Below are 14,770 nucleotides of genomic sequence, written 5' to 3'. Positions count from 1 at the left end.
TGGCAATCACCGACGTAGTTTTGACCAGGAAATTCACTCCTGACCACTTTTCTCGAGCTTTGATTTTTCCTCTGGTCGCTGGATCTCGCTTATAAGTCGGTACCCCTCTCTGGATTCTGAATTTTACTCCCAAACTTCCCGACTTATAATTATAAGCGAGTATCTACGGTAGTAGACCTATTGCATATAGTATGAGAAAAACAGACCAAAACACAAAAATTTAACTATAACCACTGAACCATGAAAATGAGGTCAAGGTCAGATGACACCTGCCAGTTGGACATGTACACCTTACAGTCCTCCCATACACTGAATATACTAGCCCTATTGCTTATAGTATCTGAGATATGGACTTGACCACCAAAACTTAACCTTGTTCACTGATCCATGAAATGAGGTCGAGGTCAAGTGAAAACTGTCTGACAGACATGAGGACCTTGCAAGGTACGCACATATCAAATATAGTTATCCTATTACTTATAATAAGAGAGAATTCAACATTACAAAAAATTTGAACTTTTTTTTCAAGTGGTCACTGAACCATGAAAATGAGGTCAAGGACATTGGACATGTGACTGACGGGAACTTCGTAACATGAAGCATCTATATACAAAGTATGAAGCATCCAGGTCTTCCACCTTCTAAAATATAAAGCTTTTAAGAAGTAAGCTAACGCCGCCGCCGCCGCCGGATCACTATCCCTATGTGGAGCTTTCTGCAACAAAAGTTGCAGGCTCGACAAAAACTACCTGACCAAAAACTATCACCTGAAGCGGGACAGACGGACGAACAGACATACAGACCCACAGATCAGAAAAAATAATGCTCTCCACTATCATAGGTGAACACATGATGAAACTGTGGTATATTACTGACAAATGATACCCCTTCTACAAGTATTTGGTAAACAGGTGGTTGATGATAGATGATGTGTCACAATATTTAAAAAATGGACAGTCATATAACTAAAAATGGTAGGATCAAAAATGGTGGTACAATGTGTTCAACTTCACATATGCATGATGGCAAACAATCCTACCAAGTATTAGAGCTTTCTGTAAAAGGAACTCAGAGAAGTTTCATTACAAGGTGTTATTGTTACAATATCAAAACAATATAGGGCAAAGTTAAATAACTCCTGTACAAATTGTCAAATATAACTGATAAATAGTTGATCACATATGAATGCTTTAAGTCAAATGGTCCCTGAACATGCATGAGCTTATGACAGAAGGACTGACAAATGGAGACCATTACATATCCTCTTAATGAGAACCACAGAAAAGAATTACAACAAGGGGGAGTAATTACCTTATCAGTGTACCCTGATAATGGTACTTGTGTTCCCCATTTTAGATCTCTACTGATACATCTTGGCTTTAGTCCATCCCGTATCCAAGAGCTAGTTATCACTTTGGCATTATTCGTCCATGTGCCTGATTTGAACACTTTGTCTAGATGTTTCTGAAGCTGTGGTTCAATCTAAAACAAAAAGATATTCTTATTACTTCTAAAAATAATAAATCATCTATTATATTAATAAATAATCGGTAGTTGCAAAATTATACAGCATAATGAAATCAGTGAAATATAAACATGAATCAGGAATCTGATGTACAGTAGTTGTCATTTATTTATGTTATTTATACGTGTTTCTCGTTTCTTGTTTTTTTATATAGATTAGACCGTTGGTTTTCCAGTTTGAATGGTTTTACACTAGTAATTTTGGGGTCCTTTAGAGCTTGTTGTTCGGTGTGAGCCCAGACTCCGTTTTGAAGGTCATACATTGACCTATAATCAATGGTTTAGTTTTATAAATTGTTATTTGGATGGAGAGTTGTCTCATTGGCACTCATACAACATCTTCCTATATCTATAAATACCTTTTTTTATACTTATGCTAAAAGCCAAATGAAAAATGACTTGTTTAGAATGTAATAATCAATGTTTTCTAAATAATGTAAACAAATTAATTTTCGTGAAGAAATTATTTTTGCAACTTTACTAAATAGAAAAAAAAGCATATGCAAATCCTAAGGATTTATTAAAACACAGATCTTCTTATATAAATATCACAGAAAAATAAGACATATAAATATCACAGAAAAAAAAGACAATCATGAAATTAAATCTTAGCCTAGTCTACTAGAAAGAATAGTGCAAAATAAAGTATCCATAAAAAAATAAGTTGGTTAACAGTATATAGATTGATAACTGGTGTACTTTGGGTAAATCTAAGAATAAATGTTGTGTACTTTTGATGATTAATTATAATATAGCTTTAACTTGGGTAAATCAAAGAATAAATGTTGTGTACTTTTGATGATTAATAAGCTTCAGCTTGGGTAAATCTAAGAATGAATGTTGTATACTTTTGATGACTGATAAAGCTTTACCTTGGGTAAATCTTAGAACTAATAATGTGTACTTTTGATGACTGAGATAGCTTTACCTTGGGTAAATCTAAGAATAAATGTTGTGTACTTTTGATGACAGGCGTAGCTTTACATAGTTTACACTTAGGGTTGCGTAGATCTACAGCATTAATTAATTTTCCACATTTGTCACACTGGTCGCCACGGGCATCTTCATATGTACAAAGTGGACATGTGCCTTCTACAAATCTGTCAGCTAAAAACCTAAAACACACAAACATGTGTAAATCTGCTTGAGATAAAATACAAATATAAAAACCATCTTCATCAATATTTTCTTCTTTAAGGTGTGAAAACTTTTAGATCAGAAATATATTTGAAAATTTACCAAATAACAATTTTCTATTAAATTTTAAAAGAATATCATATTGTTTCTTTCTTATTTCATCTTTATATCTATGTTTATTGATATATATCTACAAGCATACCATACGTTTGTTGATTATTGATTTCAATAGTTTTGCCAAGTCAGAATTCAATCTTATAAAAAACTTGTAATAAGCTGAACAATTGAATTGTGGCTCACCTTTGCCCATTAAATCTATGAAAATAAGTATAATGACTAATCCACAGTAACCTACCTATCACAAGCAGTACAATGAAGTTGATCAATGCTGTCCTTCAGTATATATCCACAGTAACCTACCTATCACAAGCAGTACAATGTAGTTGATCAATGCTGTCCTTCAGTATATATCCACAGTAACCTACCTATCACAAGCAGTACAATGTAGTTGATCAATGCTGTCCTTCAGTATATATCCACAGTAACCTACCTATCACAAGCTGTACAATGAAGTTGATCAATGCTGTCCTTCAGTATATATCCACAGTAACCTACCTATCACAAGCAGTACAATGTAGTTGATCAATGCTGTCCTTCAGTATATATCCACAGTAACCTACCTATCACAAGCAGTACAATGAAGTTGATCAATGCTGTCCTTCAGTATATATCCACAGTAACCTACCTATCACAAGCAGTACAATGAAGTTGATCAATGCTGTCCTTCAGTATATATCCACAGTAACCTACCTATCACAAGCTGTACAATGAAGTTGATCAATGCTGTCCTTCAGTATATATCCACAGTAACCTACCTATCACAAGCAGTACAATGAAGTTGATCAATGCTGTCCTTCAGTATATATCCACAGTAACCTACCTATCACAAGCTGTACAATGAAGTTGATCAATGCTGTCCTTCAGTATATATCCACAGTAACCTACCTATCACAAGCAGTACAATGAAGTTGATCAATGCTGTCCTTCAGTATATATCCACAGTAACCTACCTATCACAAGCAGTACAATGAAGTTGATCAATGCTGTCCTTCAGTATATATCCACAGTAACCTACCTATCACATGCTGTACAATGAAGTTGATCAATGCTGTCCTTCAGTATATATCCACAGTAACCTACCTATCACAAGCAGTACAATGTAGTTGATCAATGCTGTCCTTCAGTATATATCCACAGTAACCTACCTATCACAAGCTGTACAATGAAGTTGATCAATGCTGTCCTTCAGTATATATCCACAGTAACCTACCTATCACAAGCAGTACAATGAAGTTGATCAATGCTGTCCTTCAGTATATATCCACAGTAACCTACCTATCACAAGCAGTACAATGAAGTTGATCAATGCTGTCCTTCAGTATATATCCACAGTAACCTACCTATCACAAGCTGTACAATGAAGTTGATCAATGCTGTCCTTCAGTATATATCCACAGTAACCTACCTATCACAAGCTGTACAATGAAGTTGATCAATGCTGTCCTTCAGTATATATCCACAGTAACCTACCTATCACAAGCTGTACAATGAAGTTGATCAATGCTGTCCTTCAGTATATATCCTTGATTGTATAACTTCCAAAATATGTCCTGTGCTATACTGTAACCAAAAGGTGTTGTTACATAAATTATTGTCTCCATATTAATGTCTACAGCAGAACCAATAAACTATATTTAGTAGACCTGTATTGCTGTTTTAATACAGTCTATAGAAGTATTTAGACTGGATAAAAAAAAATTACATTTTTTTATTGGTTAGAAATCTTCCAAAAATTATACTATTCTCTCTTGCTTTCAAGAATAATTTGTAGTACATGTAATCAAAATTCCACGTCCATATTCAACAGTTTATACTCTAAGTATCTAATTAAATAATTTTTGTATGACTTAGGAACAAATAATTAAAACAGGTGTCAGTTCATGTATACCTATTGCTTTCAAAATATTCCGCTTCGAGCATTCCTGGTGAAAGTAAATCCTATATGTGAATCTGATGACTATAACATACATATAAATGTTATTTTCAATTTTTGGTGTAAAAGCACAGCAAAAATTCTCGCTACCAACAGGTACTGTTTGCCATGTGTCACTTAAATTATCAGGTATCAAATAGGATGACAAAAGCACTTCTCTTTTTATAATATTCTGTATAAGAGATAGAGCTTATTCAAAAGTTTGCATTTATTTGGGATGTTAGATGGATAATTACGTGTGAACCATCAGATCAATAGTACCTTGTCCCAAGTGCTCGAATAAACTTCTATTTTTATGATATTCTGTCTTCGAAATAGATCTTTAACACATCTGAGCTTTTATTTGGACATGCAAAATGTATAATAACAAATGAAACGTCCCATCAATATTACCTTGTCTGTTCTTTAGTTGTTGTCCTGCCAAAGAAGTCACAATCAATATTGAACCAATCATAAATTTCTGTATGTAACTTGTTATATTTATCACAGATCTGTTGTGGCGTCAGCTTTTCCTCAATGGCCTTAGTTTCTGTAGCAGTCCCATATTCATCTGTACCACAGACATATAAACAATTATATCCTCTCAGTCTACAATATCTATAACAGGAGGAAATCATACAGTAAAATAATCAGTCACACAATTAGAAGGATAGAACATTTTCCTTATTATCTATTATACAATCAAATGTATTTAAATTTTTATTCAAATATGTTTGCCATTGCGTAGCACAATTTAAAAAGTTTGAAGTCACAAATAAAAAATAATTGTAGCTTAAGATCAGAAGGTTGTTCTGAGCAGATTGAAAGTCATTCAGAGACAAAATTCAGCTAAATACAAAAAATGTTGATATCAGTTGATGAAATGTATAGATTGCAAATTTTTGGAGAACCAAAAAAACTTTTTGTGTTAATTATTTATACTCTTTTCTTGAATTTCTGCCTTTTCAAAGTACGACACATGATGCACATTATTTGAACATAAGGGTAATTTCTACTGTAAACTCAGAAATTATTGCAATGTTTTTATTATTGCCAAAATGCAACAGGTTATAATCGCAATTATATAAATTCGCATTTTGATTTTTAATTTTATGAATTATTCTCAATATTGCAAAAATTTAATCGCATTTTAATCTAAAATGACAAAATAGCAATCATATATGTACACAATAATTTTTAAATTTACAGTACATAAAAAAGGTATTTATGTGTTGCAATTTTTTCCCCTTTAACATACCTAGAGAAGACATCAGCACTCAGTACACAACCAATAATATTACCAAGATGTGGCACATTGTTTACATATGGCAATGCACTGGTAATTAGTATGTTTCTTTCACCCTCCTTTGGCAATCTATAAATAAAGAATCCATTGTTGATTTCAATCAACCAATAACAATGATATAGAGAGCCGTGGTGTAGTGGTTAGTGCATCGGACTACTAACACAAAGGTTCCTGGTTCGATTCCCGTTTGGGATGAAAATTTCAGGAACTCAATTTTCGGCTCTCCCTTGACACCATCTGCGAGTATGGTCTTGAGGAAACGATGATAGTCCGTCGGAAGGGGACGATAAATGGCTGGCCCGTGTTAAGAGAGAGCCATATCTCTTGCACGTTAAAGACACCCTTGTAGATCTCGAAAAAGAGTTAGGCTAATGCCGCTACAAGGCAGCACTCGCACCCGCAAAGTGGAAAGGGATTAATATAAGTTGCAAAACTTGTTTCCCAATCCACTATAAATAAATATGTTTAAACTAATGATACATAATAACTGTGAAATTTAACAGCTATATTTTCATTTTCATTTCATTTCATTCACCCATAAAATCAACATGATGAAAGAGAATGGATATATGGTTTATTAATTCATAACAACAAATGTTTTAACATGCACATGACATCATTTAAAATGCTGTTCCTCATCTCAAAGTCATAGCTTTTCGCATGGAAAAATAAGTTTATACCTCTTTGCAATTTCAAGACTTATCATCAGTTTTCTAGTATTTTTCATCAAAGTGCTAAAAAAATATCAATAGTTGGTGGTATATCCATTCTAGTTTACACCTGTAGTATTTGTCACTTTTACTTTTCCAACACTCAATATATTTTGGAAGCAATGAAGCATAGGTTTCATATGTACAGGTACTTACATTGGATGTTGACGCTCCAGTGGTTTTGGACATTTAATCTTCCCAGAATTCCATGCATCTACAGCAGCTGACAACTCCTCTTTTGTTACAGCTTTTTGTGATATTACCTTTTCAAAAATTCAAAAACAAAAAAACTGTACAAATATTTTTTTCTTCAAATTATTACAATGTCAGACAATAAATATACCACTAAAAATATTTAAATTTTGCATTGTATAGAAGATATCAAATTCATTTTGCAAGAAACATCCAAAACTAGATATCATTGAGATGGGAGCCATCTCTGTGGGCCCCGCTGTGAATAATGTGCATTAAAAAATTGTATCTTTACCATAGGACATGGGTTTGTCAACTGAAATCAAAGTTTTTGACCTTGACCTTTGACCTATGAAGTTGTAAATAAATTATGACACACCCTTTGGTGTTGGTTTATAAACATGTCAAGTATAAACTTTGAAATGATAAAGGTTCTCAAGATATAGAGCGGACACGATCTTTACCATAGGACATGGGGTTGTCAACTGAAACCAAAGTTTTTGACCTTGACCTTTGACCTAGGAAGTTGCACATAAATTATGACACACCCTTTGGTGTTGGTTTATATACATGTCAAGTATAAACTTTGAAATGATAACGGTTCTCAAGATATAGAGCGGACACAATCTTTACCATAGGACATGGGGTTGTCAACTGAAACCAAAGTTTTTGACCTTGAACTATGCCCTAGGCAGTCGTTCATAAATTATGACACACCCTCTGGTGTTGGTTCATATACATGTCAAGTATAAACTTTGAAATCATAACGGTTCTCAAGATATAGAGCGGACACGATCTTCACCACAGGACACAGGGTTGTCAACTGAAACCAAAGTTTTTTGACCTTGACCTTTGACCTAGGAAGTTGTACATACATCATGACACGCCCTCTAGTGGTGGTTAATAAACATGTAAAGTATAAAGTATGGAATCATAATGGTTCTCTAGATATGGAGCGGACACAAAGTGTTACGGACGGACAAACGGACGGACGGACGGACGGACGGACGGACGGACGGACGGACGGACGGACAGACTGATCACTATAGGGGACCGCCTTTGGCGGGACCCTAATAAAAGACTGTTATTTAACAATAAATGGACATCTTGGTTTGGCATATACTGTGAGATTTTCTATAATTTGGTCAAAGTTCCATAGCTTCTGTAACAAATTGACAGTATAATATGGTTATCAACATATGATGGCAAACAACAGTACCAAATGCGAAATATTTCTTCAAAAAGGACCCTGCTGAGTTAAGTTCCTACGGTGTTATTGTTACAATACTTAACAAGAGAAGAACGTCTCCATAGGACACAGATGACCCCTGTTTGTAAATAGATGGCAAATTTAGCATTTTTCCAATTTATACACAAGGATATGACTAAAGAAAGACAAAAGTGACCCCACCAAAATTCAAAATTCACCTCAATCTAATCAATGCCATGTCAAATAAAAAGATCTGTTATAAGTCTGGTTCTAAGTCATCAAGCTAAGGCCGACTATATAAAAAGATCTGTTATAAGTCTGGTTCTAAGTCATCAAGCTAAGGCCGACTATATAAAAAGATCTGTTATAAGTCTGGTTCTAAGTCATCAAGCTAAGGCCGACTATATAAAAAGATCTGTTATAAGTCTGGTTCTAAGTCATCAAGCTAAGGCCGACTATATAAAAAGATCTGTTATTAGTCTGGTTCTAAGTCATCAAGCTAAGGCCGACTATATAAAAAGATCTGTTATAAGTCTGGTTCTAAGTCATCAAGCTAAGGCCCACTAAATAAAAAGATCTGTTATAAGTCTGGTTCTAAGTCATCAAGCTAAGGCCGACTATATAAAAAGATCTGTTATAAGTCTGGTTCTAAGTCATCAAGCTAAGGCCGACTATATAAAAAGATCTGTTATAAGTCTGGTTCTAAGTCATCAAGCTAAGGCCGACTATATAAAAAGATCTGTTATAAGTCTGGTTCTAAGTCATCAAGCTAAGGCCGACTATATCAAAAGATCTGTTATAAGTCTGGTTCTAAGTCATCAAGCTAAGGCCGACTATATAAAAAGATCTGTTATAAGTCTGGTTCTAAGTCATCAAGCTAAGGCCGACTTTATAAAAAGATCTGTTATAAGTCTGGTTCTAAGTCATCAAGCTAAGGCCGACTAAATAAAAAGATCTGTTATAAGTCTGGTTCTAAGTCAACAAGTTAAGGTCCACTATATAAAAAGATCTGTTATAAGTCTGGTTCTAAGTCATTAAGCTAAGGCCGACTATATAAAAAGATCTGTTATAAGTCTGGTTCTAAGTCATCAAGCTAAGGCCGACTTTATAAAAAGATCTGTTATAAGTCTGGTTCTAAGTCATCAAGCTAAGGCCCACTATATAAAAAGATCTGTTATTAGTCTGGTTCTAAGTCATCAAGCTAAGGCCGACTTTATAAAAAGATCTGTTATAAGTCTGATTCTAAGTCATCAAGCTAAGGCTGACTATATAAAAAGATCTGTTATTAGTCTGGTTCTAAGTCATCAAGCTAAGGCCCACTATATAAAAAGATCTGTTATAAGTCTGGTTCTAAGTCATCAAGTTAAGGTCCACTATATAAAAAGATCTGTTATAAGTCTGGTTCTAAGTCATCAAGCTAAGGCCGACTATATAAAAAGATCTGTTATAAGTCTGGTTCTAAGTCATCAAGCTAAGGCCGACTTTATAAAAAGATCTGTTATAAGTCTGGTTCTAAGTCATCAAGCTAAGGCCCACTATATAAAAAGATCTGTTATAAGTCTGGTTCTAAGTCATCAAGCTAAGGCCGACTTTATAAAAAGATCTGTTATAAGTCTGGTTCTAAGTCATCAAGCTAAGGCCGACTATATAAAAAGATCTGTTATAAGTCTGGTTCTAAGTCATCAAGCTAAGGCCGACTTTATAAAAAGATCTGTTATAAGTCTGATTCTAAGTCATCAAGCTAAGGCTGACTATATAAAAAGATCTGTTATTAGTCTGGTTCTAAGTCATCAAGCTAAGGCCGACTATATAAAAAGATCTGTTATAAGTCTGGTTCTAAGTCATCAAGCTAAGGCCGACTATATAAAAAGATCTGTTATAAGTCTGGTTCTAAGTCATCAAGCTAAGGCCGACTATATAAAAAGATCTGTTATAAGTCTGGTTCTAAGTCATCAAGCTAAGGCCGACTATATAAAAAGATCTGTTATAAGTCTGGTTCTAAGTCATCAAGCTAAGGCCGACTATATAAAAAGATCTGTTATTAGTCTGGTTCTAAGTCATCAAGCTAAGGCCCACTATATAAAAAGATCTGTTATAAGTCTGGTTCTAAGTCATCAAGCTAAGGCCGACTATATAAAAAGATCTGTTATAAGTCTGGTTCTAAGTCATCAAGCTAAGGCCGACTATATAAAAAGATCTGTTATAAGTCTGGTTCTAAGTCATCAAGCTAAGGCCGACTATATAAAAAGATCTGTTATTAGTCTGGTTCTAAGTCATCAAGCTAAGGCCGACTATATAAAAAGATCTGTTATAAGTCTGGTTCTAAGTCATCAAGCTAAGGCCCACTATATAAAAAGATCTGTTATAAGTCTGGTTCTAAGTCATCAAGCTAAGGCCGACTATATAAAAAGATCTGTTATAAGTCTGGTTCTAAGTCATCAAGCTAAGGCCGACTAAATAAAAAGATCTGTTATAAGTCTGGTTCTAAGTCATCAAGCTAAGGCCGACTATATAAAAAGATCTGTTATAAGTCTGGTTCTAAGTCATCAAGCTAAGGCCCACTATATAAAAAGATCTGTTATAAGTCTGGTTCTAAGTCATCAAGCTAAGGCCGACTATATAAAAAGATCTGTTATTAGTCTGGTTCTAAGTCATCAAGCTAAGGCCCACTATATAAAAAGATCTGTTATAAGTCTGGTTCTAAGTCATCAAGCTAAGGCCGACTATATAAAAAGATCTGTTATAAGTCTGGTTCTAAGTCATCAAGCTAAGGCCGACTATATAAAAAGATCTGTTATTAGTCTGGTTCTAAGTCAACAAGCTAAGGCCGACTAAATAAAAAGATCTGTTATAAGTCTGGTTCTAAGTCATCAAGCTAAGGCCGACTATATCAAAAGATCTGTTATAAGTCTGGTTCTAAGTCATCAAGCTAAGGCCCACTATATAAAAATATCTGTTATAAGTCTGGTTCTAAGTCATCAAGCTAAGGCCGACTATATAAAAAGATCTGTTAAAAGTCTGGTTCTAAGTCATCAAGCTAAGGCCCACTATATAAAAAGATCTGTTATAAGTCTGGTTCTAAGTCATCAAGCTAAGGCCGACTATATAAAAAGATCTGTTATTAGTCTGGTTCTAAGTCATCAAGCTAAGGCCGACTATATAAAAAGATCTGTTATAAGTCTGGTTCTAAGTCATCAAGCTAAGGCCCACTATATAAAAAGATCTGTTATAAGTCTGGTTCTAAGTCATCAAGCTAAGGCCGACTATATAAAAAGATCTGTTATAAGTCTGGTTCTAAGTCATCAAGCTAAGGCCGACTATATAAAAAGATCTGTTATAAGTCTGGTTCTAAGTCATCAAGCTAAGGCCGACTATATAAAAAAATTTGAAATGATGCCACATCATTAGATTTTACAGAGGTGCTGAGCAGGATTATGTATGAGCAAGGAAGACTGATAAGAATTGGTACCTGTATTTCTTCTGGTTCAGCTGCTTTCTCTACTTTCACTTTCGCTTTATTGTCTACTTTCACCTTGTCTAGTTTTTCAACATTTTTCAGATGAGGAAGAGGTAGGGGTGCAGGTTGTGACAATAATGATTCCTAAAAAACAAAAAATGGACTGCCTCATTTTTGTGTACCTCATTTTTGTGTACTAACTACTGGGTAATTCGTTTTTTATTGGACCCTCTCTACATAAATAAATTCTGTCTATAAATCTTTAGTCCCATATCTTTTTTTTTTATGTTTATCCTGTTAAAGGAGTTTTGCAAAAATTAAATTGTTTTAAATTTCAGACTTGGATGCTGATTTTGAATACACAAGTTTCATACATATAATTCATAAAACATTTGTTTTTAACTTTTAAAGACAATAAAACAATTAATTCCTATCAAAAATAAGATACTGCCATTTGATGACTTCCACAACCATTGTTACAGACCCCCATAAAATTGCTAAAATGAGTAGAAAATAACAGTAATGATTCTTTAAACATATTTTTAAAATCTTTTATTCAAATGTGCTGTTTAATTTTATAAATCATGACTTGGATGGAGAGTTGTATCATTGGCACTCATATCACATTTTCTTATGCAAGACATAATAGTGTCCTTTGAAAAAGTATCCACCTGGACAGTTTTCATAGAATTTATGTATTATATAATGTCCATTGCCATTTAATATTGTCCCTCAAGTGGACAGATTTTTACTGAAAAAAAGTATGAAATAGTATCCACCCACAGGACAATTTTTCATAGAAAATACTAGAAAATTGTGTCCTCCAAGGGAAGTAATACAAAGGTCATAAAAATGTTTTATTTAAACTTGAATTTTTTTTTAAAATCTGCGCCATCGATTAGAAATTGTTTAATATACAAATGAAAACAAACAAATAATGAATGTAAGTGAATATAGAGACATTTAAGTTCAAAGAAATACCCAGCTAATGCGAATTACGATGAAGACCAAACAGAAGGAAGTGTGTAAAGTATAAAATCAAAAATGAAGAACTACACTATATTTACTATGAGAAGAAGGCTAAAGAAAATATAGAATTTAGGTGTTGAAAATGTCCATTGCTATGAAATATTGTCCCCTTACTAAGTAAACAGCATTTTCCAGCAACACTTATGAGATATGGTCCACCCATACAGGACAATTTTTTGTAGTAATTGTTATTAAATTGTGTCCTCTAAGGAAAATAATACTGAACAGCATCTGTTACTTATTTGAATTTAAATCATTATACATATTAATGCATTACAAATTATAAATAAGAAGATAAGATTGGTATGAGTGCCAATGAGACAACTCTCCAGCAAAGTAACAATGTATTCAAATTCGCAATTATAGGCTAAAATATGTCTAGAAGTAACAATTCAATAGATATCATTTAATACTTTAATCATATCAAAAATGTCCTGTGAAATAATGTCCACCTGGACAGAATTATAGTATTAAACAATGTCCATACTCATGGACACTTTTACATACCCGAAGACATTTTGTCCTGGACACAATAAATGAAGAAAATATTATCCATGGACAGTCTTTACTATGAAATAATGTCCGGTGGACACTATTTCATGGTTGACATCAATTAAATCCTACACTTATATCCATTTATAATTTTTTTTCAAAAGTGTTATTTATAACTTTTATTTAAATTTGCTATTTATATCTTTTATTCAAATGTGTTATTTCTAACTTATGTTACCTTCAATGAAGCTGTATCACCATTTGTTATCACCAATGTGACAGCTTTTTGGCAAGATGGCAAATCACACATTGCAGTAAACCAAGTTTTTATCTTAGGATATAAACCTTCCCAACCTGAAATAATGGTTTCTCTCATTATTACTTAATTTATGCAAAATAAATTCATTTTTATTTCTAGCAGATATGAGTCAGACTGTCAACATTTTGAAATTTTAGTTATTTACTACAATATTGTGACTGTGTAACCAAAAGAAAGAAAATATTGTAAACGAAGTGCATTGTATATATATTTATCGGACCACAGATGAATTATCACGTTGTGATTGGTTAAATGCCGTCACGTGGTGACCCCCTATGAGACCGTATGGGGTTAGTAAGTTTCTTATGGGGTTCATGACGCGTTAATGGCGACGTCATCTATTAATGTTGTTGTGTTTCATTGTTTATTTTTCAACAAAACGCCGCAGAAAAAGTCCAGCCTCCGGCCTCACCCCTATGGATTTTACTAACCCTCTTTGGATCCGTATGGGGTCAGTAGCGAACCATATAACTTATAATATTGCTCCCTTATTTAAAAAACTTGGGTTGATGACAGTTGACAATAGAATAAAATACCACAAATATTTACTTCTATATAAATGTATGCATATGGAAGAACAAATGTACCTAGTTCAAAAGTTTAAACTGAAATCAGATAATAATCCTTACTCCTTAAGAGGTGTCACTCAAGGTAATCTGATAGTTCCTAAGCCAAAAGCTGAACTATTTAAGAAATCCTTTGCTTATTCTGGATCAGTGTTATGGAATGAACTACCACACAAAATGCGTAAAACTCAAAACACTTTTACTTTTAAGCAAAGTATCAAGAAGTACCTAACACAACCCTGATAGGAAAAGTTTGCTACAATGTATTTGTATATTTTTTATTTTCATTTGATTTTTTGGTTTCATGTATACATCTTAAACAGCATTATATCTTATGTTAATGACATTGAACTACATGACTGTAAATTAACTATGTGTAAATATCTGTTTTGATTGAATTGTAATTTGTATGTGAGGGCCTCAGGGAAGATTAGTTTATTGTAACTAACTGAGTTTGCTATAAAGAAACAGCAACTAACACCCTAGGTTTCAAAGAGCGTGGGCAAAAGCCCTGGATCTCCAATGAGTCATAGAAACTTGTAGATGAGAGAAGACAACTAAAGGAAAGAACTAACAACAGTAGATCAGAACGAGTTAAGAACAACTTACATGCCAAGTACAGTGACAAAGACAAGGAGGTGAAGAAAAGTATGAGAAATGACAAAAGGCAATGGACAGACAAATTAATAGAAGAAGCTGAAAAAGCAGCAAGCAATGGTATGATGAAAACAGTATACGAAGTAACAAGAACAATTTGCAATGAAAAACAGAAACCACCTCAAGTCATCAAAGATAA

General features: G+C 33.6%; 1 protein-coding gene across 2 annotated transcripts in view; it reads right to left on the bottom strand.

The window, feature by feature from the left end:
• The window catches only part of LOC143062945 (methionine--tRNA ligase, cytoplasmic-like), a 120,648-nt gene that overhangs the window by 85,031 nt on the left and 20,847 nt on the right, over positions 1 to 14,770 (bottom strand). For both annotated transcript variants that reach the window (XM_076234801.1, XM_076234800.1), the window contains exons 6-13: positions 13,328 to 13,443; positions 11,581 to 11,712; positions 6,866 to 6,972; positions 5,952 to 6,068; positions 5,108 to 5,311; positions 4,252 to 4,341; positions 2,453 to 2,639; positions 1,312 to 1,482 (exon numbers count right to left, since the gene is read on the bottom strand). In XM_076234801.1, coding sequence (XP_076090916.1) covers positions 1,312 to 1,482; positions 2,453 to 2,639; positions 4,252 to 4,341; positions 5,108 to 5,311; positions 5,952 to 6,068; positions 6,866 to 6,972; positions 11,581 to 11,712; positions 13,328 to 13,443 — 1,124 coding nt within the window. The remainder of the gene's footprint in view (positions 1 to 1,311; positions 1,483 to 2,452; positions 2,640 to 4,251; positions 4,342 to 5,107; positions 5,312 to 5,951; positions 6,069 to 6,865; positions 6,973 to 11,580; positions 11,713 to 13,327; positions 13,444 to 14,770) is intronic.

This window comes from Mytilus galloprovincialis, chromosome 2 (genome assembly GCF_965363235.1).
Source record: "Mytilus galloprovincialis chromosome 2, xbMytGall1.hap1.1, whole genome shotgun sequence".
Classification (NCBI taxonomy): Eukaryota; Metazoa; Mollusca; class Bivalvia; order Mytilida; family Mytilidae; genus Mytilus; species Mytilus galloprovincialis.
The sequence above is the reverse complement of the archived record's forward strand: the minus strand, read 5'-3'. Positions and strand labels throughout refer to the sequence as shown.